Source organism: Carcharodon carcharias, chromosome 32 (assembly GCF_017639515.1).
Source record: "Carcharodon carcharias isolate sCarCar2 chromosome 32, sCarCar2.pri, whole genome shotgun sequence".
NCBI lineage: Eukaryota > Metazoa > Chordata > Chondrichthyes > Lamniformes > Lamnidae > Carcharodon > Carcharodon carcharias.
The window spans coordinates 8,674,108-8,700,519 of record NC_054498.1 but is presented as its reverse complement, the minus strand read 5'-3'; the positions used below and the strand labels follow the sequence as shown (position 1 = coordinate 8,700,519).

General features: G+C 40.7%; 1 protein-coding gene across 4 annotated transcripts in view; it reads right to left on the bottom strand.

Annotated features, from left to right (window-relative positions):
- scaper (S-phase cyclin A-associated protein in the ER) overlaps positions 1-26,412 on the bottom strand; it is a 294,594-nt gene that overhangs the window by 18,780 nt on the left and 249,402 nt on the right. For all 4 annotated transcript variants that reach the window (XM_041178256.1, XM_041178255.1, XM_041178258.1 and 1 more), the window contains one exon: positions 23,917-24,066. In XM_041178256.1, the coding sequence (XP_041034190.1) occupies positions 23,917-24,066 (150 nt within the window). The remainder of the gene's footprint in view (positions 1-23,916; positions 24,067-26,412) is intronic.

Genomic DNA, 26,412 nt, shown 5'->3' with positions numbered 1-26,412 from the left:
TGCAACACCCAGGATGCTGACTGACCTGTCTAATGGCAAACAAATATAGGAGAGACACTGTTTACTACAGTGGCATTTAAATTGGGCTAATGTTGCTCGCTCCTGATGTGTGGATCCAGGGGAAACATCAAAATAAAATTAATTAGTTTGCTATGGGTGGTACCTGGGTAGGCTTACTTTTCCACTTAATTTTAGTCTTTCCAACTGCTGCTGGTGTTAAGGGCTCCAGCAATATTTCTCATCTTGTGATAAAACCTCCAGCAATCTAAACAGAATTGGAAACTACAGAATAGGGGTGCACATTCCATGGACATGCAATTAGGTTGCTCTCCCTCGACCTGACCTTTGGGAACCACAAAAGGTAAAATGATCTCAAAGGTCATTTTGGGAAGTTCGTCCGCCCAGAGGAAACCACTATGGTAATTAAGAACCTCCCCCCCCACTCCCCACCACCACCCTCTGAGTAAAGGACTTAACGAAACTAAACCTCCCAATGGTCTCATTATTACCGTAATACTGTTCTTTCAATTTTATTACTGGCAATGTTTTTCTTAGCAATTTCTCAATCCTCTGGTTACAAGTCTGTGCTGACTCTTTAAGGTCAAGTGACTGGATGCAGAATATTTCTCCCTGCTAGCAACTGTGGGAAATCATGTCACTGCTTTTTTGTGTAAACCCACTGCTGTAACATTATCTGATTTAAACAATTGGCTGCAGCTGATTTTCCAGAGATATCTGGTGGAACATTTGAGGGTCCCAAGTTGCAGAAAGATCCTTCTCACTCTGTTAACTGACGGTGAATGCTGACAGGCTTGAGCATAAGATCTAAGTCAACACAATTTTGAGGGACTGCTGCACTGTTAGAGGTGCTGTCTTTCACATGAGGCATTAAACTGAGGTGCCATCTTCTTTCTCAGGTGGAAGTGAATGATCCCATGATACTATTTCAAAGAAGAATGGGGGAGTTTCTTCCTCGTGTCGAGGCCAATATTTATTGTTCAGTCAACATCATGAAAAAAGAGATTATCTGGTTGTTATTACATTGCTGTTTGTGGGAGTTTGCTGTGTGCAAATTAGCTGCTCAGCTCCATGTATTACCACAGTGATTATACTTCAAAAATACTTAATTGGCTCTAAAGCATTCTGAGGCGTCCAGTGGTTGTGAAAAGCACTATATAAATGCAAGTCATTATTTCTTTCTTCTAATCACATGACATTTGAGAACTAAGGCTTCAGAAAATAAACTTGGGGGCTTTTATCAAAATACATAAGCATGCTACATCTTGGAAGCTCAAATAAGCAAGCAGTGCGCTCTGATGAAAGGAATGGAAACAGCTGAGAATAATTTAATTGGATAGAAGGAAAAGTGAGAGATATAACAGCAGATGTTGAGATCCCTTTAATATGAGTTGCTACCCATCTGGCTTTGCATCAGTATTTTCTACAATGTAAACCAGGTGCCAAAAATAAAAACACCCCTTTCCTGTCTCATGACGTGGAGATATTAGTTAATGTTGTTTTCTGTGAATTTTCATAAGAAACATCAGAGCTCCAGCTTCAATTTAACCTTTATCTAAATCCACCTGGCTTTGAACTTAGCAAAAAGTCCTTCCCTGTCTTAAAGTGATCTGAAAATGACAATTTCTGCAGTACAATGCTAAGTTTTTGTACCGGCATGCAAAAAGCAGAGCGCTTTCTGGGCAGATATATGTTTATCAAAGTGCAGGAAAAAAAATTACACTAAAGCATTCTGGTTTCATGAGTTGACAAACTAAAATCCCAATCTGTTCACCGTCAAAATGGGAACATAAGGGAATTGAAAGCACGTATTGAAATAAATCTGATAATGGAAAGAATCCTAATTGTGCTTCTTATGGTGCATTCAGATCAAAATTATACAGCTGTACAGATAAAGAGAGGCTCTTTTCATTCCAGCATTTTCAGCAACTGATAAAGCGCACTTCTTTAGTGGGTTGGGGTTCGGTGATGGTAGAAAAGGGCAGTCGGATATATTTCTGTCATTCTGTCAAACTGCAATGAATCAATAGCTTGGCTTGCAGCCTTGAGATATTTTGAAAGAAGCATCTCAGCAATTTATAATGCTGCAAGTTATGATGATCTAGAGAGAAAACATCAAGCAATAGCACAGGACTCCTCCATTTGCAAGTCAATCTTGGTTTTATTTGCTTCTTCTCGGTTATAAATTATATGTAAAGGTTGGCTGCAATTTTTTTGCCTCTTTTCAGGTGGTTCAGGGTATTAAATGGAGGGAAATTGAATAGGGAAACCACCTGCAGTATTCCTGCCCAGGAAATGGATGTACTCTTTCTCACCCGCTTGAGAGAGTGTGATGCTGCCCATCTGCTAATGAAGTTATTAGTCTCAAATGGTTTGCCCAGTTTCTGCCTCTGTCAATTGAAATGCCAACAAGGGAAAGATGGTGGTGGGTGGGTGGAAGCAGGTTGAGTAAACGTGAGAGTGGCCTAAGGAACTGCTGGGGGCTCATCTTCCAATCATTCTGAATGCAGAGCCAGTGACATATTTTTCTCCCTGCTGCCTCTCTTAAATTTGACACTGCCCAGTTCAGGGCTGTAGCGCCATACGACTTCTTTCCCTGCAGTGGTGGACGCCACTGGAAGCTCATCCATGAATGCTCAATTAACCTTAATTTAGGAAAATGCAATGGGGGTCAGGGTGGGATCAACGTCATGACTTGAAGTGTTGCTCTGTTTCAGGGGAAGCCCTGTTGATGAATGAATTCCAGGATTCAAACTTTCCAGCCTTCAAAATAGATATCTTTGGGGAGAGGTGTAAAAGATAGAAAACGGGATAGGAAAGATACATCCAAACTCTACTACCAAATAAACCATCAGATTAGGACAAGTTGACACAGGTTCAAATTAGTGAAAGGAAGAGTTGGAGCTGATCTTGAGGAAGATTTCACACAAAAAATGGAGTGGGCTTCCAGATATGATACTGGTGGTAAATGGTAACATTTGGATAACAGCTGAACAGAGTTGTTGGGGTTGATAGTGTCTTTCTGGATGGATAGGCTAGGATGGGTCAAATGATCTGTATCTACTAAATGATATCAAAGTATTAACAAAGGCAGAAAGGTTCAAAATATGCCATTTTTAACAAATTTGGACAGGAGGAGACCCTTTTCTCTGGTCTGAAATTTAAAGTTGTGCAAAACTGCTATTATAGTTAGAGCATGCACCATTACTCCTTGTATGCATTATTGATACAGAATCATGGCGCTGCCATGTGATCACATTTTTTATAATGCTGCAATGGGGATTCCTATTCCTATACCAAAATATTACTTTGTTTTGCCCCCATCCCCAATATCTGAAGGACAACTCAAACTGGTACTTGTCAATCTCAAACGTAAGCAATTTTATGCAGTGTTTTTTAATCTTTATAAGCCAGAACTTTGCCCTGCTGTCATGCTTATGGGCCTGTGGGTAGATGGCAGCGCTTTGAGTTCAGTAAAAGGTTGCTTTAACCTAGTATTTCTCACTAACCTCTTGCTGCATCCAATGTCTACTACTAGAGCCAACAATTATACCATATGAGAAGAGTGTGTTGATTGGTTGTCAAGTGGACTCTCATTGGTGGAGGTATTACCATAGAGAATGCACCAGTTGATGCTGTCTGACAGTTAACTGCCAACCATTGTTTGAAAGTTAAACCAGACAGCTTAACTGGTCAGGGCACTGAGGAATGAACCAGCAAATGGCTCAAAACACAGTGTCCAACATTAGATATGATTTCACAATTGAACAACATTTGCTAAATAATCCTTAGTGCATTAAAAATTATGCTGACAACCAATTTAAGACTGTCAGTCGGGCTTGCAGTTTGCTTGTACTAGAAGCTATAAATATTAATACACAGGGTCCTGTTCTTTGTAGACAGAAAGAACATGTACACACATTGCGCCTGTTTCAGCTAAACAAAATAAGTGACAGCCATTCGCTGGTTCATTCCTCAGGGCAATGCCTTGACCAGAGTTAAGCTGCCTGGTTTAAATTTCAAACAACGCTTGGCAGTTAACCATCAGTCACCATCAACTGATTCATTCTCCATGGAAACACGTCTACCAATCTGTGTCTACTTGCCAACCAATCAGCACTCTCTTCTCATATAGTATAAATTGTTGTTCCCTTTACATTTGGCATTCTTGAGACTTGTCCTGATGAGTGTAAGCTGAAAATTTCTCTTCTTTCAGCAATACTCAAATCTTAAAATGGTGTACATGCATCAAACAACCCACTCACATAGTACAAATGTGAAGTGGGCCAGCTATGGACTGAATGAAAAGGGATTGGCCACCTCACTAGAGGTACACAGCAGCAAGTGGTGAAACACCACTGCTTTCACCTAACCCTCTCTTTTTGTAAACTAGTTGAGCAACTCAGTCCTTCAGTTACTGTTATTAGAGGGAGTCTGACAACAGTCTTTCACAAGTTGGATTTTATTTTTTGTGTGTATTCTTTACTTTCTTTAAACCTCCTTTACACAACACACCACCACCTAAACCAAGAAATCGGACATGCAGTCAGTTCCATTACATGGGCTGTCTGAAATGATGATTGAAAGATATTCAATCCTGCCTTGCTCTGAGAGATTTGGTTGATTTTGATATGAATCCATTACCCCACATCGCACCACACTACATACCTGACATTGTACATTTGCTACGTTGGGAATTATATCACAATCCCATGTCCAAATGCTCTGTGGAACAGGGCCTTGGTACAACACTGTTGTACCTTTCTATGTCTCTTTTATCCACTTTCAATAATTTGCAAAAAATCTATGTCTTATATATTATTTAGAATGACCAGAGAAACTGAATAGGGTGCTTTTAGAAATTTGGCAATAATTAAATTTGGTTTTTGACAAGTTGTATTATTTCCCAATACTACCAGACTGCAAAAGTTTCTTTCTGCTATTCACACAAAGCAACACATAGCAGATGCAATGTATAAGGCAATACATTAATGCCAGAATTTCTTTGAAGGCAAAGGACAGCAGGGGTTAATGTTCGATGGGAAGGATTATTCATACTTGCTGGTAGACAGTTTTGCTCTAAAGATGCAAGATCTGCATTATTTCCTCCCGTTCATGGATAAACAGAGCTCAAGGCAGAAGTACTGAATCAGCAGAATATGTCACAAATTGGGCCTTTTTCCTGCTCTTGGGTCAATTGTACATTGCTTTACTGCTCCGCCAATGCTTACATTAACATTGAGATGCAAAGGCTGTTCCGGAGCTTCTAAATAGTAATGTTCATGTAACCTTTTGAAACTTGCACGAATATTTTTCCAGGATGTGACCAACAAGATAAAGTCCTTTTAGTGGGGGAGGGGAGGGTGTGTGAAGGATAAGACTCTACCCCAGTTTACAAAGAATTGCATTTCCATTTTTACAGGAGTTGTAATATTCTCCCATTAGTAAGATATTTAATAAGGCTCAAGGATCAATATGTAGATTCATAATGAATTAGGGGGAAAATACAGAATGTAGTACAGAGCTATATAGATCAGGAAGGTCTCAGGTTTGATCCCTGACTTGAGTTGAGTTGAGTCTGACCTCAGATGAGACAACAGATGGTGGGGTTACAAATATCCTTCAGCTAGGGAGGGCAAGTAAATTAGTCAGTAAATGATCACTATGCAGTAACCTTTGCTGGAGAAAGGGAATGAGGTTGTTTGAAGAGACCAGAATCGCATTTAGCTGTGGCTCTTTTCATGAAAAATGAGTCTGCTGACGCTCATTGTCTGAACTTGCATATGAAGAATGGCTACTGAGGAGACATACCAGAGTGATCTCAGCACCTGTACACCATGCTCCAGCAAGGGCCAGTGGCTTCAAGAGGGTGGAGGGAAAAATTGTACACCCACCTGCATAATATGGAATTGTGGTGCAGAGCAGGCATTAGTATTCATTAGCACTGGATGGAAAATATCAGTCATTCAAAAAATTCTATTTCCTCTTTAGCTATAACATTTTCTAGTGCACTGAAGCTAGCGATTCAGAAACATGATCTGCTTTTAATTAATCTATTTTTACATTTTTTTATGTTCATTATTCCATACCCCAGTATCTTCTGAAGAAATAAAAATTGCAGGAATATGGGGAAGGAGGAGATTGGAAGTAACTTGGGCAGATTCAATGGGCTGAATTGCCTCCTATGCTGTACTTACTATTCTGTGATTTTATAAGGCAGTCAGACCATCATTGCCAATCTAGCTTTGCAACTGGCAACTTTGGTTTCCTCACAATCTTGCTCCTTTTCCACTTGACCTCTTCTTTTCTGCTTGTAAAGTACTCTGAGACAAAAGAGTGCTTTAAAATATAAGTTGCGTGAAGTGGTGGGTGAGGGTGGTTGGCGGACAGGAGGAAGAGGAGGATTAGTCTGGTTTTGGACTAATGGATGTATTCCAGGCTATAGATTCGCTGTTTGGGACAGAGATTCAGCACCTGGAGAGAATATCAGCATGTTGTGGTACTGCACGGGTTGGGTATGGATATCACATTTGTATGTTGACCTTTGTGGCTTGATAGATTCCAATTGCATTTTGTTTAATACAACAAATATATCTGAAGCAAAAATTAATTTGTTCTGCATGTTAAATTTTAAATGAAATATTAAAATAATTGTATTTCCTTTGTGCAACTGATGTATTTTATCTATACTGGATCTGTACATGTTATCTGGAGTGACATCTTTAGCTGCCTTCCATAAATAAAACTGAAACTGAGTTACTTAGAACTGCTAGATTGCGAGTTTTTTTGTTTTAGAAATCCAACATTTAAAGGATGATAATCTAAGGAAATTTTCCAAGCTTCAAGCTTTTAGTGCTGAATGTATCATACTGTGTGTTGACTTAGAAATATTCAGTGGTGTGTGGAAGACATTCGAACTAAATATTTGTAGAGTTCATTCATCTTTATGGCTAAAAGACAGTTAAAATGGAAACTTTCAAACAACATAGATTTATATGTAAAATGTGTATCTCTATTACCTTAATGACGATCCTTTCCATTGCCTCTCTTCTCCTCTCCATTTCTTCTAACATTGCTAATTTTTTTTTCATTCAGTTTTCAGTTCTATGAAAGATATACACCTGAAATGCCACAAACTGTCTTGCGTCTTCACAGTTGCACCATGACCTGACATGTAATTCTAGCGTTTTCTGGTTTTATTTCATACATGCATGTTCAATGCTTTTTACATAAAGGAGTGTCCCAAGGACCTATACTGGAGGAATAATACAAACTGAGCAGGAAGCTGGACATAAGTGAGAGAGAGCCATAACTGCTTATATAGACTGATGGTGCTTAGCAAACAAATAGAAATTATTGCAGGGGATAGCATTAAGTCAAATTGCACCAGCTCTAAATTTTGTTTGAACATGTCTGGACAATTCTCAAATGAAGACAATTCTCAAATGAAGAAGTGTTGGAGTTGATTAAGAATGGTGAGTGTAACTCATTGGATTTCAAACATGCTGTTTAATGGAGTGATGGACACCAGAGGCATGCAGCCAAAACTGGCAGCTTGCCCACAAGGAAGGAAAGACTAGAAGATGAGCCACTCTGAGCCACATTCATACATCTTCAAGCAGAGCCAAAGTATTTGCTATCATTATAACTGACCAGCATAGTAATTAAGATCTGGCTTTGAATTTGTGTGTGGGGCAAGCCACATGAACTAAACCCCAGCAGAGGCCCATATAATCATATTATTAGCAGGAAATTTTAATCCGTTTGTGTTTTAGACATACTTGGGAGTTGTTAGAAAAGCAAAATAAAACTATCCATTCTCATCTAGTGGACTCTCCAATTAAGCTTGTCTCACTGTTACTTCTTAGTTTCACTAGAGGTGTTGACGCTTGCTGGGATATGGTCCCAAGAGTGCCAGAAGCTGTCTGGTATCTTGGCAAAGTGGCCTACATCTGCAAGTCAATGCATATTATCGCGAGACTAATCAAACATGAGGACTTACAGTTGAACCTAGCACACACAGCTCAGTGGTGAGAGCACTGATCAATGTTATGTCTCACCAGCTGAATGGCATTGGTATTTGTATCATCCCAACTGATACACTTGCTGGCATCAACTAACCTTGTCCCTCACTGAGCAGTACATTTATGAACAATGAACAGCACCATCTTTTCTTTGCACTCTTTGGTTTATTGCTGTTTAGCTGTGTGATGTCCGTGCATTACGCATTGGTTCCCAAAGTTTGAAAAATGAAGTTGCCACATTATTCTTTAATAACTGGGTAGAGCAGGGACATAAAAAAATGCTGCTCTTGGTTGCCAGCTGAGATCAAGGGCTGTGCAGTCAGCACCTTGCAACACTTTTACAAATTAACAATATGCATTTTTTTTTAATGAATATGCTAAGGTCACCAATTCCCACCGTGGTCAATCTTACAAACTTAATTCTTGTCCTGAACAGAAGTGGATTCATCTGTCATTCCAGTAATTTAATCATTTCAGCTTCATCCAATTATCCAATATAATATGCAAATGAAATGAACAATTGCCTTCGCATACTAATTACATTCATCAGAATAATTAAATCAGAGCAGAGTGGAAAGTGTAACGGAACCATCGTAAAACCCAAACAGATTCTTTAATTAAGACTACAAAAATTTAATTAGGAACCGTAATCTGCCCTTAAAGTGCCGAAAAACTCCAGCATGATAAGGGGCATTACTCTTATTACAAAGTTTTCCCTTTTGAATCTACACTCGACATCACAGGACCTCTTTCACTTAGCTAAAAGACAACCAACTGTGGCAGATTGCAGCCAACTGCCAGCTCAGTGGAGCATGCTTCCAAGCTAATTATTCAGTGCTCCAAACCTGCTGGCACAATAATCCTTAAACTACTGTGTGATTTCAGGCTCTGCTACAAACTACTATAAGTTGTATGCTCAGAAAGAAAGGAAGAAAGGAATGCTTTGTGATATATTTTAGGCCCACTTATTCGGATATGAGGGCTGTGAATACTGTCATTTTAAACTATTTAGAAAATACATTGTCAATGGGATAAAAGAAAAGCCACAGTTTTGCCTGCTTAATCAGCTTGTGCAGAAATCGGAATTCCACTGTAAAATATTGCTGAATGACTTGATGACATTATAGCAGTGTAACAAACTTTAAATATCATTCATTCATTAAGTAACTTATCAAGCATCTCCAACCTCCCAAGTCCTTGAACAAGTTGTCACTTCCCAAATCCTTGCCCGCATCATTCACAATTCCTTGCTGGGATCTCTTCGATTAGGTTTCCATGCTGCCTGCAGCACTGAAGTCTTATCAAAAATGACATTCTCTTTGCCTGTGTTGCACTATCATCACTTATCCTCCTTGGCATTTGACACAGCTGATGAAACCATCCTCCTCCAATGTGTTTCCTCCATTGTCTAGTTCAGTGGAATTACCCTTACTCATTTATTCCTGGTCAGATCATGTGCAGTAAAGGGTTTCACTTCCAGCCCTCATTTATTATCTTTGAGGCTTCTTAAGGATCTATCCTTGACCTCACCTCTTCACCTACATGCTTCTCTTGGTGACAGAATCCACAGACATCTTATCAGCATCCACTTGTATGCTGATGACATCAACTCTGTGTTGTCAGACAGCTTGTTCAACATTCAGTCTTGGATAAGACATAAGTGAATCCAGCAAAATACTGATTCAGCTCCAGCCACAAAATAATGCCCCAGACAATGACTGGTTGAACCAAATTGCTTAGAACCTCGGCACCCTTTTCTATCCTGATCTAAACTTCCAACTCCAAATCCAAATTTTCTGCATCATGAATACTGCTTTAGTTCGACCATGTAACATTGTTCGTCTCAGCACTTGCCTCAGTCCATTTACTGCTAAAACTCTCCTCTGTGCTTTTGGCACCTTGAGATTCAACTATTCCAATGTTCTTCTGGCCACCCTCCTTAAACTTGAGCTCATCCTAAACATTATTGACAATATTATATCATGCAACAAGTTTCACATGCCTGTCACATTATCTCATTTCTTTTTATTCTTCCATGCCATGTGGGTGTCACTGGCAAGGCCAGCATTTATTGCTCATCCCTAATTGCCTTTGAACTGAGTGGTTTGGTAGGCCATTTCAGAGGGGAGTTAAGAGTCAACAACATTGCTATTGGTCTGGAGTCACATGTAGGTCAGACTGGGTAAGGACAGCAGATTTCCCTCCCTAAAGGATATTAGTGAACCAGAGAGGATTTTACAACAATGATAGTTGTGGTCATCATTACTAAGGTTAGCTTTATAATTCCAGATTTATTTATTGAATTTAAATTCCACCAGCTGCCATGGCAGGATTTGAACCCATGTCCTCAGCCTGGGCCTTTGGGTTACGAATCCAGCAACATTACCACTATGCCACCATCTCCCCATTAGTTCTCAGTCTCCCAATGCCTCAAACTTAAAATTCTTATCTTTGTGTCTAAATCTCTTCACCGCATTGTTCATCCCCCTTGTAACCTTCTCCAGCCCTACAACTTCTTGTCCCAACAGAGCTCTCCGTTCCTCTGATTCTGGTGCATCATTCCTCCCTTTACCAAAATGCTGGCAGCTGCACCATCAGCTGCCAGGTCATTATGTTCTAGAATTTCCTCCCTAATTGAAACAGAACAGCAAAGTGCTACCTCCAGTGACTTCTGTTATTATCAAGGACTGTAAAAGTGGCCAACAAAAACTTCAGAGGTTATCTAAAGCAGTCCTGAAACTAGTAATACTGATAAAGATCCTAAGTAGTAAGACATAGTTAAAATTAAATATATTTTCTCAAACACAGAATTTAAATCAAAACTGATATCCCGGCATCAAATTAATTTGCACTGTTGGGTGACTTAGCAACACTGGAACAGAGGGATTATTGTGGCTTTTAAAAAACTATTCCAGCGATACTGGCATCATTGGCAAGGGTGGCATTTATATCCCACTCCATAAGGTGGTGATAGGTTATCTTTTTAAACCACTGCGGGTTCTGTCATGAATGTGCTCCCGCAATGCTAGGTAAGGACTTGTAGAATTTTGACCAAGTGAGCTACAGCAACTAAGTGATGCACTTTGTTTGACAAAGCTTACTTTGACATTGCCTCCCATCCTATAAGCTCTACCACTGAGAACAACAACAGGGTTATCATGAAAATTCCAGCCCCACATCATCCCATCTTGGACATAGGTCATGGTTCTTTCATTATCAACGGGTCCAAAATCCTGGAATTTCTCCATCATGAAAGCATAGTCAACACAAGGACTACAATGGTTCAAGGAGAAGACCTTCTCACAACAACTAGGGAAGGGCAATAACTGCAGCCTTGCAAGTGCCACCCACATCACATAACTAAATGCAAAAACACAGTTGCTATGAGATGCTGAAACATCTGCTTGCTAGAATAAAACAACAGAGATGTTAGAGAGCATGCCAGCGTCAGACCTTTTCTCTTGGTGGCACTTCGTCTCTGGAGGAAAGAGACAAAATTAATCTTACAAGACTGTTGTCCCCTCTTTCTAGAGATGTACATTCTGCCTCATTTATATAAGAGTCTTGCCACAGAGGCAGTGCTGCAATACAATTGTCTATTGGTAGAAAACTCTAAACAGACTGGTGTAATGGTATTCAACTCAAAATAAACTTGACCTGATAATTAAAGATAAAGCATTCCATAGGCAACTTCTCTTACAGTTTCCAACAAACAGGTGGTTTTCCCCTTGCATACCATCTTCAAAACACAGCTGCCACACCAACAAATACACATTATACATACAGCAGCGCTGAAATGGAAATTATTACACAATTGTAGACATGCAGTTCATACTAATAAACAAATTTGTGTAAACAGCAAGTAATAGGGTATGGATTTAATCCCATGATTCCCAACACTGCAAACTCCTAATTGGGATGTATTATACAGGTGAGAGGATTTTTGACTGTGAGATGATAAAAAAGCGAGCAGAACCACTCTAGAGACAAGACAGCTTGAAGCTAAAACACTATTAGCAGAACTCGGAATTGAAATTTGGCACTGGTTGAAAGACAAAATAATGCAAAAATCTGGTTACAGAGTAAAAATGTACTTGTGCTTTATACACCCAGGTGTCTGTGGAAGTGGTTGGGAAGTTTGTACAGCAAGCATCAAATGGCTTTAGAATGGGATCACTGATCCACAGTTCCACTGTTCTCTAGCAAAAAGTATTGGCCATAACCCAGCTGTCTGGGTTCCTTATCAAGCTCTTGTTGTAATATGATGGTTTTTGCTGGCATGTTGATGCTTTGCTGGATTATTTTGTCACTTCTGAAGTAACGATGTCATAAAGGGCTCCTATTATTTTTTCAGACTCTTCTTGGCTGATGCACCTTTACTGCTGGAAACCAGAGGAAGTTCCTCATTAAATAGCTTAATGGTTTATTTTGATATTGCACTTAGAAAGCACTGAAATATGAACATGGCTTTTTGCTTCAAACAAATTGCAAGTTTAAAATGACAGCATTGCAAAACAAAAGGAGGGGGCATTGATGAAAGGTGGACTCCTCTGATGCTGTTAAATGCTTTGAATGCACAGCCTGAGAGTGTGGGAGGCAGGTTCAATCAAAACATTCAAAGGTGAATTAGACTGTTATCTGTAAAGGAAGAATGTGCAGGGTTACAGGGAGAAGGCAAGAGAATGGTATTAAGCAAATTGCTCATTCAGAGAGCCGATGCAGACATGATGGGCTGAATGGCCTCCTTCTGCACTGTAACAGTTCTTTAATGGTTTGCATAGCTGAACCCTGCACTAAGAAGATGCCAAGCTTGATTTTCAGTCTGCGTTGAGTATATGAATCAATGGGAGCTATGATTATTTTTCCACAATCCCTAGTACAATAACCTGCACACTGATGCTGTTTGGGTTCCACCGAGGCTACTCAGCTCCCGACCTCATTACAACTTTGAGCAGCAGGTATATTGGAGCACTGCCACCTGGAAACTCCTCTCCAAGCCACTCACCACCCTGACTTGGATGTTCCTTCAGTGTTGCTGGGTCAAAATCCTGGAACTCCCTCCCCAACAGCACTGTTGGTGTACCTACACCACATGGACTGCAGTGGTTCAAGAAGGTAGCTCACTACCACCTTCTTGAGGGTAATTAGGGATGGGCAATAAATCCTGGCCCAGTCAGCGAAGCCCACATCCCATGAATTAATATAAAAAAAGTCAAAGTTAACATTCGTAAACTTTCTAACCTGCTCATCAAGCACTGCCAACTCATGCTGAGTTACAATTCCATGGTCTCTGGCTGTCCCATTGGCATTAAAATGGGGTCACACAGGAGAAAACGTTTAGGAAGCACTGGCCTAGACAATGAGAATTGTTTGACTACAGAAGACTTCCCAGCCAAGCCCAATCCTCAACTGATATCCCTACAAGCATACTTCTCTCCAGGGGTTTTTAGATAACACACTATCCATCAGGGATCTTCAGATAGCACCCTTCCCACCAAGGATTGTTGGATCGTTTTAAAGAGTGGAGATCCTGACTGAACTTCTTTGGGATCACAGAAACCAACGTTAGAGCCCTATCTGCTGCTCCACACCATCTAACTCTATATAGAAGGCTGTGGGGGAACATCCCATGAAATTGTTGGAATAACTCACAGAACAAAGACTGTACAAGACCTATAATTTCTGAAGAGCTTTGGAACACTCAATTTTAATGTTTCAAAACACGTAGTTACTGATAAATATGCAACAGGAAAGAAGCCATGCTTCTACCAATATCTTAAGTCCAGTTGCAAAAACAAATCTATGAAATTAATAGTGTTACTCATTTCCAGAAGTTTTTGGGACAACAATACATACTTCTTCAACATAAATTAACAGGTTATAGTGTTTTAAAAGATATGGAATAAAAATTGCTAACTTTTAAGTATAATCTGCCTTAAAGTGTTGTTTGATGTTTTCTTTTTCACTGTTGAAAATTCTTTTAAACAGACATGCTAACCTTGGGCAGGCACAAAGTTTGCTGGGTTTTCGTACACTAAAATTACAGGACTCCACTTCCCAGTGTTGCCTATGATTCATTCTGTGTTAAAACAGCCCACTGATTGATTAATCCTGTCAGAAACCATGACATATTTAAAAACCTTGAACATCAAAGAGTGCAAGAGTACTAATGTAAAAGGGGTCATACATCTGATCAGCCTTCCCCTCCCCAAAAAAAGCAGCGAAGAAAACTGAGATAAAGACAAATGGATAGAATGCAATCCATGACAGCAGGGAGTCAGAAAAGGGAAAAAAAAACTTATTACATCGTCTCATATCCATTGATTTACTTATCTATCCCAAGGCAATGGTCATAGAAAGTGGACTGTAGTCTAGCTCATGGATTGAGGAGGATGTGCGGTACTGAGGGATCTGGAAGGGATGGCAAAAGAGGTGGGAGTCGGGGTGTGGGGCTGTGCACTGTACAGTTGTGTTGGTATCAGTAATTTTAGCAAAGCAAATGTCCCAAAAGTTCCTCACAACTGGATGAGTCAAACCCCAAATGTGCAAAACAGAAATTAAGAGAGGGGCTGAAGGCACTATGGAACATGTTAGTTTTAAGGAGGGTTTTGGGAGTGAGATCTCGCACAGGTGAGGGGTTTAGCAAAGGAAGCCCAAGAGTGTGGTGGCTAGAAGTCTGATGGCTCTGACATTGATGGTAGGACAGGGGATGGACAAATGCAGAGAAACCAGAGTTGGAAGGGCAGAGGATTAAACTTAGGCACAAAGCTGGAGGAGGCTGCAGAGCTAGGGAGCGGCACAGCACAGAGGGGTTTGTAGATGGAGCACTGAAGTTGATGCACTGAGATAAGAAGTCAATGGAGATTGGTGAGGGGAGGGCTGACAGGCAAGTGCAACTTTGTGCAGAAAACGACTGTGGGTGGATGTATTCCGCAGTTAGGGAAAAATAACTCTGATTTGCTAATGGACTGTATGTCAATCACTCATTGACCCAAAAAAAAGTTGTTCCACAGAACTGGAAACAAACGCCCTTGTAATTTTCATCCCAGATTCTAATCTCAACTCAGCAAGCATGAACCCGGCCTTCCTGTTGCTTGCCATTTCAATTCACTATCTTGCTCTCAATGCCCACATTTCTGTTCTTGGCCTGCTACATTGTTCCAGTGAAGCCCAAAGCAAACTGGTGGAACAGCACTTCATTTTACGATTAGGCACTTTACAGCCTTCTGGACTTACGAGTAAAACAACTTCAGACCATGAAATCTGTGCTCCATTTTGATTTTTTTTTCACAACTCCCTTCCCCCACAGGACCAGTCTGTAACTTCTTATGTTTTGCTTTCAGAGAGTGCTGACCCTTCCCCTGCTATTAACACATGCTGCTATCTGACCTTTATGCCACTATTAGCACCTGCCTTAGTCTTTAACACTATCATTACCACTCCCTTTGTCTTATGTCCATGACATCTTAATCAAATCTCTCCAGAGCTCCCAACTATCCTTGACCTTCTATTTTGCTTCACTCCCCCTTTTCAACAGTATGAAACCCATCACCTCTCTTCAGCTATGGAGAAGGCTCATAAGGACTCAAAATGTTAACTCTGTTTCTCTCTCTCTACAGATGCTGCCAGATCTGCTGAGTTTATACAGAATTTTCTGCTTTTATTTCAGATTTCCAGCATTTGCAGTGTTTTGCTTCTATTTAATCTCAGCTCTTGCATGGGTGGAATTCATCAAGGATAACTTTCTTGTTTGGATCATTACCTTAAGTTTAAAATAAAGGAATACACCGTCTCCATTTCACCTGTGATTCATTCTACTTGTTGCTTAAAATGGAATTAAATTTTTTTTTTTGAGATAATGGTATGGAAAAGGCGAATCCAGGGCACTACTTTTAGATAAGCCTTAACGGAAAGTCAAGGTGGCCCAGGTTTAAATTGGTGAATGGCAAACTTTCAAATGACAGGAAGTTCTTCACATAAAAAGTGATCAGCACAGGAAACTGCAATACACCAAGTAAAAATAGTGAATCATCCAGGAGACAATTAAACCGACCTCTCTGACCAAGCTTTGTCACCCGTCCTAATATCTCTTCAGTGTCAAAGCTGCTTGATAATGCTTCTGTAAACGCCTTGGGATGCTTTTACTACATTAAAAAGATGCTATATAAATGCAAGTTGTGGTTGCTGCTGTAAAGGAGAGATGTTGGATTTTCTACATAGATGAGTTAAAATGGATGAACATGCAGCAATTTTATGAATGAGCCATCGTGGTCAAGAGCAATCATGTCTCGATCATCATCTGACTGATGTGCTGAGCCCATACAACCCCACTCAGGGAAAGTAGAAACACCTAGAGCTCCTCTTTCACTCCTATTATTTTTCACTAATAAAATCACATTAGTTATTTAGTGCTTGCCACTGAATGTTTATACAACAGCAAAAAAGATAATATAATTCATGAATATATAAATTTTAAGAGGGGCTAGAATTAGTCTTTTAAATATATAAACGTTTATGCATTCAATGAAAATGCTCCACATATTCACTTTCCAGCTTGGATTAATGAACAATTCTTGCCTTAGCTGTTCTGAAGGGAACAGCAGCAAAAAAAAAAAGAGAATCCTGGAATTAATTTCTACATAGTCAGCAAAAAAGTGGATTGCGATCTGGGAGTTCTGCAATGAGAATTATATGTTGAAACTCTTTCTTTAGTGTGTAACTGAGCTGAAGAGTACTGCCAAAGCTGATAGTTAACAAATTCTAAAGCAAACAAGATGAAAAGGAAACAAAAAAGTGAGGGAAAATTAAAGTTGTTATTTGAAAGATCAAGGGAAACATGTGATCAATGGTGTTGTAAGAGATGTAGAATCTATCAATGGCATTTCTAAACTATCTGTTAGTTTGGTAAAAAAGGCAGGAGGAGGAAAGAGCCATCAGTATTTCATATGTTTGTTCTTCCCCCACCTTATCATTTTCTTCCTCTCCTGAACTTATGTGCAGAATATAATTGCATCGAATTACACAGAATTTGCAGCAGAGAAAAAGGCCATTTGGCCCTAATGTTCTATGACAGTTTTGATATTCCACATGAGCCGCCTCCCACTCTATTTCACTTAATCCTACCAGCATAACTTCAGCAGCACTTGTCCCAGGATCTAGAAGTAATGGAGCAATATTTCAACTACTGGCGTCTCCGCCAAACCCAACGAAGGGCAGAATTACAGCTTTTCATTCAGCAGCTGTCTGGCTAACAATGAACTCCTTTTGCAGCAAACTGGTCAAGAATTAACCATGCCTCATGTACCTTGAAGTCACCTGGAACTGCAGCCTAATGCAGCGTGAGCAACCGGAAAAGGTCACAGCAAAGACCAAGGCCAGAGTAAACTGGTACCTGAAAACTAGCAGGCACCAGATGGGGATTCAGTGCACGCATACTTTGCATTGTTAGCCTTGCTCTCATGTACTCTCGAGCCAGAATTTTACGCTGGTTGTGTGGGCGTGTGAAAAGATGTCGGGTGCGTGCCCTGATGTCATTGGGCACTCGTGCGGTATTTCGCTCGGTGGGTGCGCGCGGAGTCGGAAGCACGTCCACTGACAATTAAACGGGCAATTAACCCTATTAAGGAAGCAACTGAGATCAACTGTTACGGTTGGCGGACTGGCCAATCGGCCATTACATTTTTGCTGAAATCTCAAACCAGGGCGGGATGAAACATCCGGGGTGAAATATAATTAAAAAAATCTAGGGATTGATGTTTTTTGAGTTCTGCTGTCAAGTGCTTGAATGTGCTGCATAGACACAGTTTGGTGAATTTTCTTCTTGTCATTTCAGCTGCCCAGGTCTGCAGCTCCCCGAGGCAGCTCCGCTGCATCTGTCTGCCTTCGGGAAGCTCGCCAGGAGTCCACCCGCGCCCTCACTTTTGTCGGCGCCCGGCCCCTTCCAGCCCCCTTGGCAACGCTGAGGCTTTCTCAGTACGCGTTTCACGCTGGCTGGCGCAGGGCGAAATTTTCTCAGGTTGTTGGAAGCAGGTTGGGAATTAAGTGGATCCAGGTTGGAGGGAGCACATTCATGCTGCTAACTTGTTTGGTTGAAGAGGTGGCCCACTACCACCTGTCTTTTGAGAGATACACCTCACTACAGATCCTGCAGCAGGATCATAGACAAGTTGGAGGAGTGGGCAGATAGGTGGTAGATGAAGTTCAGTCAGGAAAAGTCTGAGGTGATGCATTTTGGTAGGAATATAAAATGGATAGGCAATATAAAATAAGGGGGGAAATTTTGAAGGGGGTGCAGGAGCACAAAGACCTGGGTGTATATGTGCATAGATCATTGAAGGTGGCAGGACAGGTGGAGAGAGCAGTTAATAAAGGATATAGTACCCTGGGCTTTATTAATAGGGGAATAGAGTACAAGAGCAGGGAGGTTATGCTGAATTTATATAAGATACTTGTTAGGTTTCAGCTGGAATATTGTGTACAGTTCTGGGAAGGATCTGAACACACTGGAAAGAGTGCAGAAGAGGCTTACAAGAATGGTTCCAGGGATGAGAAACTTCAGCTATGAGGATAGATTGAAGAGGCTGGGACTCTTCTCCTTGGAGAGAAGGCTAAGAGGAGATTTGATAGAGATGTTCAAAATCTTGAGGGGGCTGGGCACAGTAGATAGGGAGAAGCTGTTCCCACTATTAAAAAGATCAAGAACGAGAGGGCACAGATTTAAAGTGATTTGCAAAAAAGCAAACGTGACACGAGAAAAAACTTTTTCACACAACGAATGGTTCGGGTCTGGAATGCACTGCCTGCAAGTGTGGTGGAGTTATGTTCAATTGAGGCATTCAAGTGGGCATTAGATGATTATTTGAATAGAAACAATGCGCAAGGGAATGGGGAAAAAGCAGAGCAATGGCACTAGGTCATAATGCTCATTTGGAGAGTCGATGCAGACACAATGGGCCGAATGGCCTCCTTCCCTGCTGTTAACATTCTGTGATTGTGAGGTAAGATTGAGAGGCACGGGGATCAGCTTTGGCAGATCTCCTCTCCATTCCTGTGGTTGCTGCAGCTTAAAAAATCAACTGCTTGTGAGCTTTTCTGAAATGAGCTGTTGTTCCTTTAATTAGAAAAAGTTCCTTTGACAGATGTATACTTTATCCCACTCTTCCTCCCGAATTGGTTGGGAATTTGGAGGCTGGCTGCTAACAGCAACCAAAAACCATGCATACTGAGGGGTCCAGGGATTGAAACAGTAAGACTCCACCCTGTGTATCACTAGGTTACTTAACTGTGGAGAGCAACAAACCCAAGCCTGATCTTATCCTCATTCTGCTGCTATACACACTTTTCAGCAGCAGTCATTGGGTAACAAGAACCCCAGCACAGGCCACATAGAGATTAGAAACCTTTTGGTCCCTGTAGCCCATTATTGAACCATCTGGTCCCTTTTGACTTTCAATTTATTTCCATATAACCTGCAGGAAAAGTCTCTTCCTCACTGATTATAGTTAAATGCATTAGTAGAACAAGAGAACCAAATTCAATCCTTGACAAGTAAAATATGATGCTGTCTTTGGCAAGGAAATAAATTTCAACGTTTGGAGATTATTTTTAAAAATCTCTGACATACAATAAGTTATGGTACACTGCATTTCTGCTCATTTCAAAGGGTTAGGATTTTAGCTGCTTTTACACATTGTCACTGAAAGAGATGTTCGATGAAAAAATAAGCTGAGAGTTACAAGTAGATGCAAACATATACATACAGCTGCACACTTCAATTATTTTCTACTCAAGAAACGTGCCAAAAAAACAATTAACGAGTTTCAAGCAACTAAGAGCAAGAATTCGGTGTTCAAAGTAGACAAGTTGAAAACTGACTTCTGTGTCTGTTGGTCATGATATGAGAATTAAAGGCAGGTTCTCTGCTGCACCCACCACTTCACTCCTGTCCTTCCTCTGTATAACTTTCAACCCTGCAGCTGCCCAACTGAACTCCAGCAATTGGATAAAACTTACTTGTAGTTTTTAAATTGTTTGACAGCAGCTAAGGCTTTCTGGTGTCCATACCTGCAAACCTTTCTATTTGGTTATAAGTGACATCACCCCCTCCTCTGCAAGGAAATTAGTGGTTTCATAGCAATGTATTAATTAGAAGGAATCGGGATTATAGGTTTGTGACACGGACGTGAGTTAGGGCTTTGGGGTACAAGATGGGGAAGAATTGGGGTTTCAGTTTTGGGAAGCAGCAGCAATCACAATACTGGCAAATTTGAATTTTTGCCTTATTAAGATAGATTAATTTCAGTCTTATATGTGTCAAAATTTTGATAGCCAGAGAGTGAAGGATAGAAAGATGGATTCATTTAGTAGATTGTATTTACAATGTTTACATTACATATCGTGCACCTCCAACAGCACAGCCCTCAATCAGTCTGCTCCTATATAAGCACAGGTGAGTTCCCAAATAATACCCTCCAAGTGAATACAATTAAAGCCCGATTGATATACAATTAACAATCTGCTGGAAATACGGCAAGTAATCTAAATCGAAATAATTAGATGTTAAACAAGGCTCTGAATTTGTTGCCAATTTCCAACATCTGTGTGGTGGTGGGGGTGGGGTCTGCTCAATTATAGAGCATAATCAAAATTTCACTGTAAACAGGATGGTGTATAATTTTTGAAGTTTAACATCATGTAGCAGGAATAGTTCTGCTAGTAGAGAATTGACTCCAGTGTGTTATGTTTCTTCTGTCAAGTACTGGATTTGCTGTAGCACATGCAGAATTTCTTAAGTTTCTTTCATCGAAAGCTACTTCAAAACCAGAACTTGAACATGATCATTAGACCTGAGTTTTGTCTGGCTCCTAATTTTTCATATTGCAGAGGCTCCACTGTGTTAACGTGTAAGGTATTCATTAAGTCAAGTTAACATTTTACTTTTTTGGTCACATTTCTAACAATTTGCTGTTGCTGATAACTCCAAATGATACACGTGCTGCTGATGGCTGCTCAGTAGTGTTAACAATGTGGAGTCCTGGATTTACATTTTCTATCTATCAGAGAACTGCCGCGAAAACAGAGCAAATCATGGGCCTCCATTCCTTTGGATCAGCAACAACTGGTTACCCAGTACAACATAAAATAAGGGAGCGGCATTCGCATAACATAAGCCTCCACCTCTGAGCTGTAAGAGCAACATAAAATCACTATTTGAGTTTGATCAATAAAAAATACCACGTTCAAACTTTTTAAGCAGTTTGCCCCAGTCGTGGTCTTCCACCTAACAATGTCTCTGGTAGACAACATTTAGTGTCCAAGTATGGCACGCAAAAGAGGGAAGTGCAAAATATTTTAAAGAGGACAAGTAGAATTGCAGAAATCCAGTTAAGTTCTCCGCAGGAGTGCACTACAGTCCTTTCGATTTTAACTAGAACCGCATAAAGATTTGTATGGGTGTTAATCACCGAGCTCAACGGATGACTTGAACCACTTGAGGGGGAAATGGACTAAACACTCGGATTTCAAAGCCCACTGACCCATGCAAACTGGGATTTGCAACCAGAGTCAATCTGTTGGCTTGAATGTTTATGAATGTTTTCATTCATCAGGAGCCAGAAAAATACAAAGCCACTATTGGGCAGTTGCATAGTACAGGCAATGACATGTCTGTCCTGGGTGGGTTGGAACTAATTAAAAGCTTCATGTCATTGTTAAAACACTGTCTTTTTTTGTGTAACTTTAATCTGGATTGTGCAAAAGCAGTGTGTGGATGTTTGGCTAACTGAAAAGAAATCCCATGAACGCAGCACAAATTCCAATCCAATGCAACATAGTTACAGATGAAGTCAGCCATTCAGTCCATTTTAATATGTCCATCCATAAAGATCCTAAAGTCCACCTATTTCAGCATCCAATTTTCTTAAAAAGATTCCAGGATTTTCACTTCAATTCCTATTCCTGGAAGTCTATTCTCTGCATTATCACATGTTCTGTGAAGAAGAATTTTCACACATTGTTCTAGCTTGAGCTTACTCTCCTTGACCTGCTCTTGCAATTTAATGTAAACGAGTACAGTAAATTCACACAGTCCCGCAACATTTTCTTAAAAAAATAAAAGTCCTGCTAAAGTACATCAGGTAAAAAAATATATAATAGTTTATGTTTTCCACCTTCATAAACCAAGGAACAAGTTCACACTTTGTCTTCAAAGTAATAACCTGAATTGGGTTTTCCTGTCCTACATAGTGCTCTTTTAGCTTGAGGGTTTGGCTGTGAACCTGATACCTCTGAACTGGAACTGAACACAGACCATGGGTTGAATTTTCCCCCTTTGGGGGTGTTGTGCAGGGGCAGGCGGGAGTGAGCACCAACCCGATCGGCGCCCCTGATTGGGTCCACGCCAGCATTTAATGTATGCGCTCCCTGTGCATTGAGGGGGTGGTCCCTGAGTCAGGGCCTGCGCTTGTTTGTGCAGAAATCTCCCTGAGCACCTCTAACTTTTAAAACATGTCCCCTCATGTGACAGTATCACATGAGCTGGGACATGTCAATGAATTTTTAAAATAAAACACTTCATGAAACCTCATCCTGCCCATGGATGAGGTTTCATGAAAAATACGAAGGCTGCCTGGGCTCTTCTCCTGCCCGCCAATCTTAAGGTAACACCTGCCTGACGTCACCGCGCACCACTCTACATGCTGGCGAGGGGGTCTCGCCCCCGATCCCTGACCGGAAAGTTCTTCTCCATGTTAAACAATTAGATAGGAAATTCGCTCTGCAGACCTAAATCGTTTAGGTTTTGAATACTGGTTTGCCTGTACTCTGCCATTGTATAATCCTTTATACTCAAAGAAGCAATCCATGCACATTTAATAAAGTGCATTTTTTTTGTTTTTGTCGTGCCTTCCTCTTTATTTTCAAGTGAACGATTGGCAAAAGAAGCAACAGAGACATAAGGAGAAACTTTTTCACTCAGCGAGTGGTTAGGATCTTGAATGCACTGCCTGAGAGAATGGTGGCGGCAGGTTCGATCGAGTCATTCAAGACAGAATTGGGCTGAAAAAGGAAGAATGCGCAGGCCTATGGGGAGAAGGCGGGGGAATGACATTTCTCATTCTGAGAGCCAGTGCAGGCATGAATAGGTCGGATGGCCTCCTTTTGCGCTGTAACAATTCTGAGATTATGTGGGTTTTATACACATGTACGTAAAACAGCTTAAAAGAATTGTGATAAATTTTGATATGCATTTTTCTTGACCTTTTTTTGCTTTTGAATAAGTGTTTGTATATAATAGCTTGCTCTGACAATCTAATAGGAGGAATTTGTAAAGGTTAGATCATCAGAAGATTGAATTACTATCAGTGGTAGTATGGTCATTGGTCCAGGGCAGTGCATCACTGGAGCTCTTGATACTAACCACACTTCATTATTCAGGCAAGTTGTGATGTCACTCATCCTAACTTTTCAACCAAAACAAAAGAGACATGCATTTCAACAACACTTGATTGCAATTGAAAATGCTTTATGTACCATACTTTGGGATGTTCTGAATCATAAAAGGCCATGCATTCCTGGAGAAGTAAATACTAAAACTGGTTTATTCCAAGGTTCCTAGGAAGAGTTTTGAATTCTTTTCAGCCTCTTTTTTTTGAAATAAGATAACAAAAAAAGACAAAAAAGAGAAAGTGAAAATTATGAATATTAAAAACTGTCAAAGGAACTGATAGCAAAACAATTACTTAATTGCAGCAAATCAGTTAAAAATACTATGACAATCTTTTAGACTAAAATTGCTGCCGGTGTTTTGTTACCATCTGATGGGGGAGGCTGTCACTCTTTTCTTTTGTATCCCTACTGTCCTGTTATTATTGCTTACCTGATTGTCAGGATGGTTTACGGTAAAATATCCCACGCAGACGATGACCTCATGCAGCAGGTCCTCACAGGTATGATGGTAACAGTACCACAGCAAAGAGCTGACAATATGGCGGAATGCCAGAGAGAGGCCCTCAGCACCGCACACAGCCTATTGGAAAGCGGATTTGTCCGGGGAGTGGGGGGCGGGGTGGGTTGGTGGTGGTAAAGAGAGAAAGAGAGAGGGATTATAAATCAAACATTGTCCCAGCTGAATAAGGAAGCTCATGTCCATGTTTGCAAGTGGTTTATAAACCACACAAAGTCCAGGCTGACACATTAATCTTCATTTTGAAATTAGAGAAACTCCATTGTTATTTCCCTCAAAGGCGACACGCCCTTTGTCTTGTGTTCATGACATCTTTGTCAAATCTCTCCTGAGCTCCCACCTAACCCTGACCTATTTTACTCCATCTGCTCCCCCCCACCCCTTTTTCAACAGTATAAAACCCATCATATTTATCCCGCTTTTCAGCTCTGAAGAGTCATACAAACTCAAAACGTTAACTCTATTTCTCTCTCCACAGATGCTGCCAGGCCTGCTGAGTTTTTCCAGCATTTTCTGCTTTTATTTGTTATTCACCTATTTGGTTGATTTTTCATTTTTCTGTCAGATACTTTTTCCCCACCTCTAATTTTCTCTATCCTCCCCCCACCTTTTGAAAGCACCAATTCTTGCAGAGGTATTGTTCTATCTGCAATAATTGCCTTCTCATGATTCCTGAGTGCTGATTCTTTATTTGTACACCTGACCAGACAACACAAGGAAAGGCAACACAAGGCAATGCACTGAATTCTGTACATACCAAATACTTGCACGTGTGATACCTTCCGACAGATATCATTGGATAGTGATTAGGAAAGTTAACTTTCTGGGTGATGTTTCCTAGTTGAGGGGTGTTAAAGCCAATTGTCGTACTTTTACTGCTGCTCTGACTCGTGTCAGCGAACTCAACAAAGACTTGGAATAAAGCCAGGGATCTTCTGGTCCAAATGAGTTAGTGCTGCACTTAGCAGTCATGGGGAGCGCACTGCATTACTTCAACAGTTTGCAAGTATTTCATAACTGACACAAAATTCTTTTTACAATTCAATTCACAGCAGCAGCAGGAACAAAGTGCACTTATACAGCAGCTCAAACTTCAAGCATCCCGAGGTGCTTTACAAGAATTCAGTGGCGGCAGGGGGATGGGCAGTTGAGATGGATGGACATTAAGGCAAGGAGCAAGGGTAGGAGAAATTTGGGGAAGATGATTGAAGGCATTGTCAAAGAGGTTACGGAACTTCTGAAGATGGTGACAGATAAACCAAGGTGGAGATGTTCTAGAGTGAAGGGCCATTCGGATGGGGAGAGGGCAATGCACAATAGACCAGAGGTGGAAGAGGGGGAACTGCCTGGGCTTACACAGTTGGTGTAATGGCACAGTAGAATACACCAGTGCCATTACCATTGTTCTACACATCATTTACAAAAGAAAGTGCTCAGTTAAGGCATACAGTGTACTTGCACACTACCATAATTATAGTGCGAATGTTTTTGCTGTAACTAACAGCAATTGAAAGAAAGAGAAATAAATACGTACATTTTCCTACAAGGGGATTGTGTGTGGCTCGCTGGCAGTGAATGGATCGCTGTGTTTTCGGGGGAACGTGGCTGGTGTTCAGCTTGTTATGACTGGAGGTCAACTACCCATTTCAAAAACAAACCCAAAGTATGGATCCTGTGTTTCTGGAAGTCAAGAGTTAAGATGCTGGAACTTACTGTAGTGAAAGGGTCTGGCACATGCAGGGTTAATGTGGGACTGAGCACAGTTCCAACCACACTGATTTAAGAGAACATGATCCGCACCTAGGGGTCAGTCTAGTGTTGGACAGAGCCATGTGCACAAACAAGCATGGATACAGCTCCTGGCTTAAATCCTTTACTGTATATATGTGCACACTTCTTGCACTTATTAACTATATACAGTTAACCTTCTTAGGGCTACGAGGACTTCATTAAGACTTATCGCATGATATCCAACATATTACAACACTTACTAAAACTAGAACTTTTGTTGAAAACCTGTTAGAACTAATTCTTCTATTCAGCCTATCTTAGTGAGTACCAGTAGTTTTAGATGTTGCCTGCAGCATACTGCATGGGCCCAAGTGGCACTATTGCAATTCTTGTGCAGAATAATGCACCTAAACAAGCATGTTAGAGCACTACAAAGAAGGAGAAAGCAATAAAGGAAGGACATTTAGGAGGGTGGTGGAGACAGATCAAAGGCAGAGTTGAAGAGATTTTATGAGGTTTCAGAAAATAAAAGAACAGAGTGATTTGGGAGCAGAATTCCAGAGGACAGGAATGATGTGGCTAAAATACTGCGCAATAAGAAGAAATGGACACTGGGTGTAGTGAGGAAACAGCAATCTGGAGTCAGAGAAGCTGACGGTGTATGCAGTGGTGTATAAG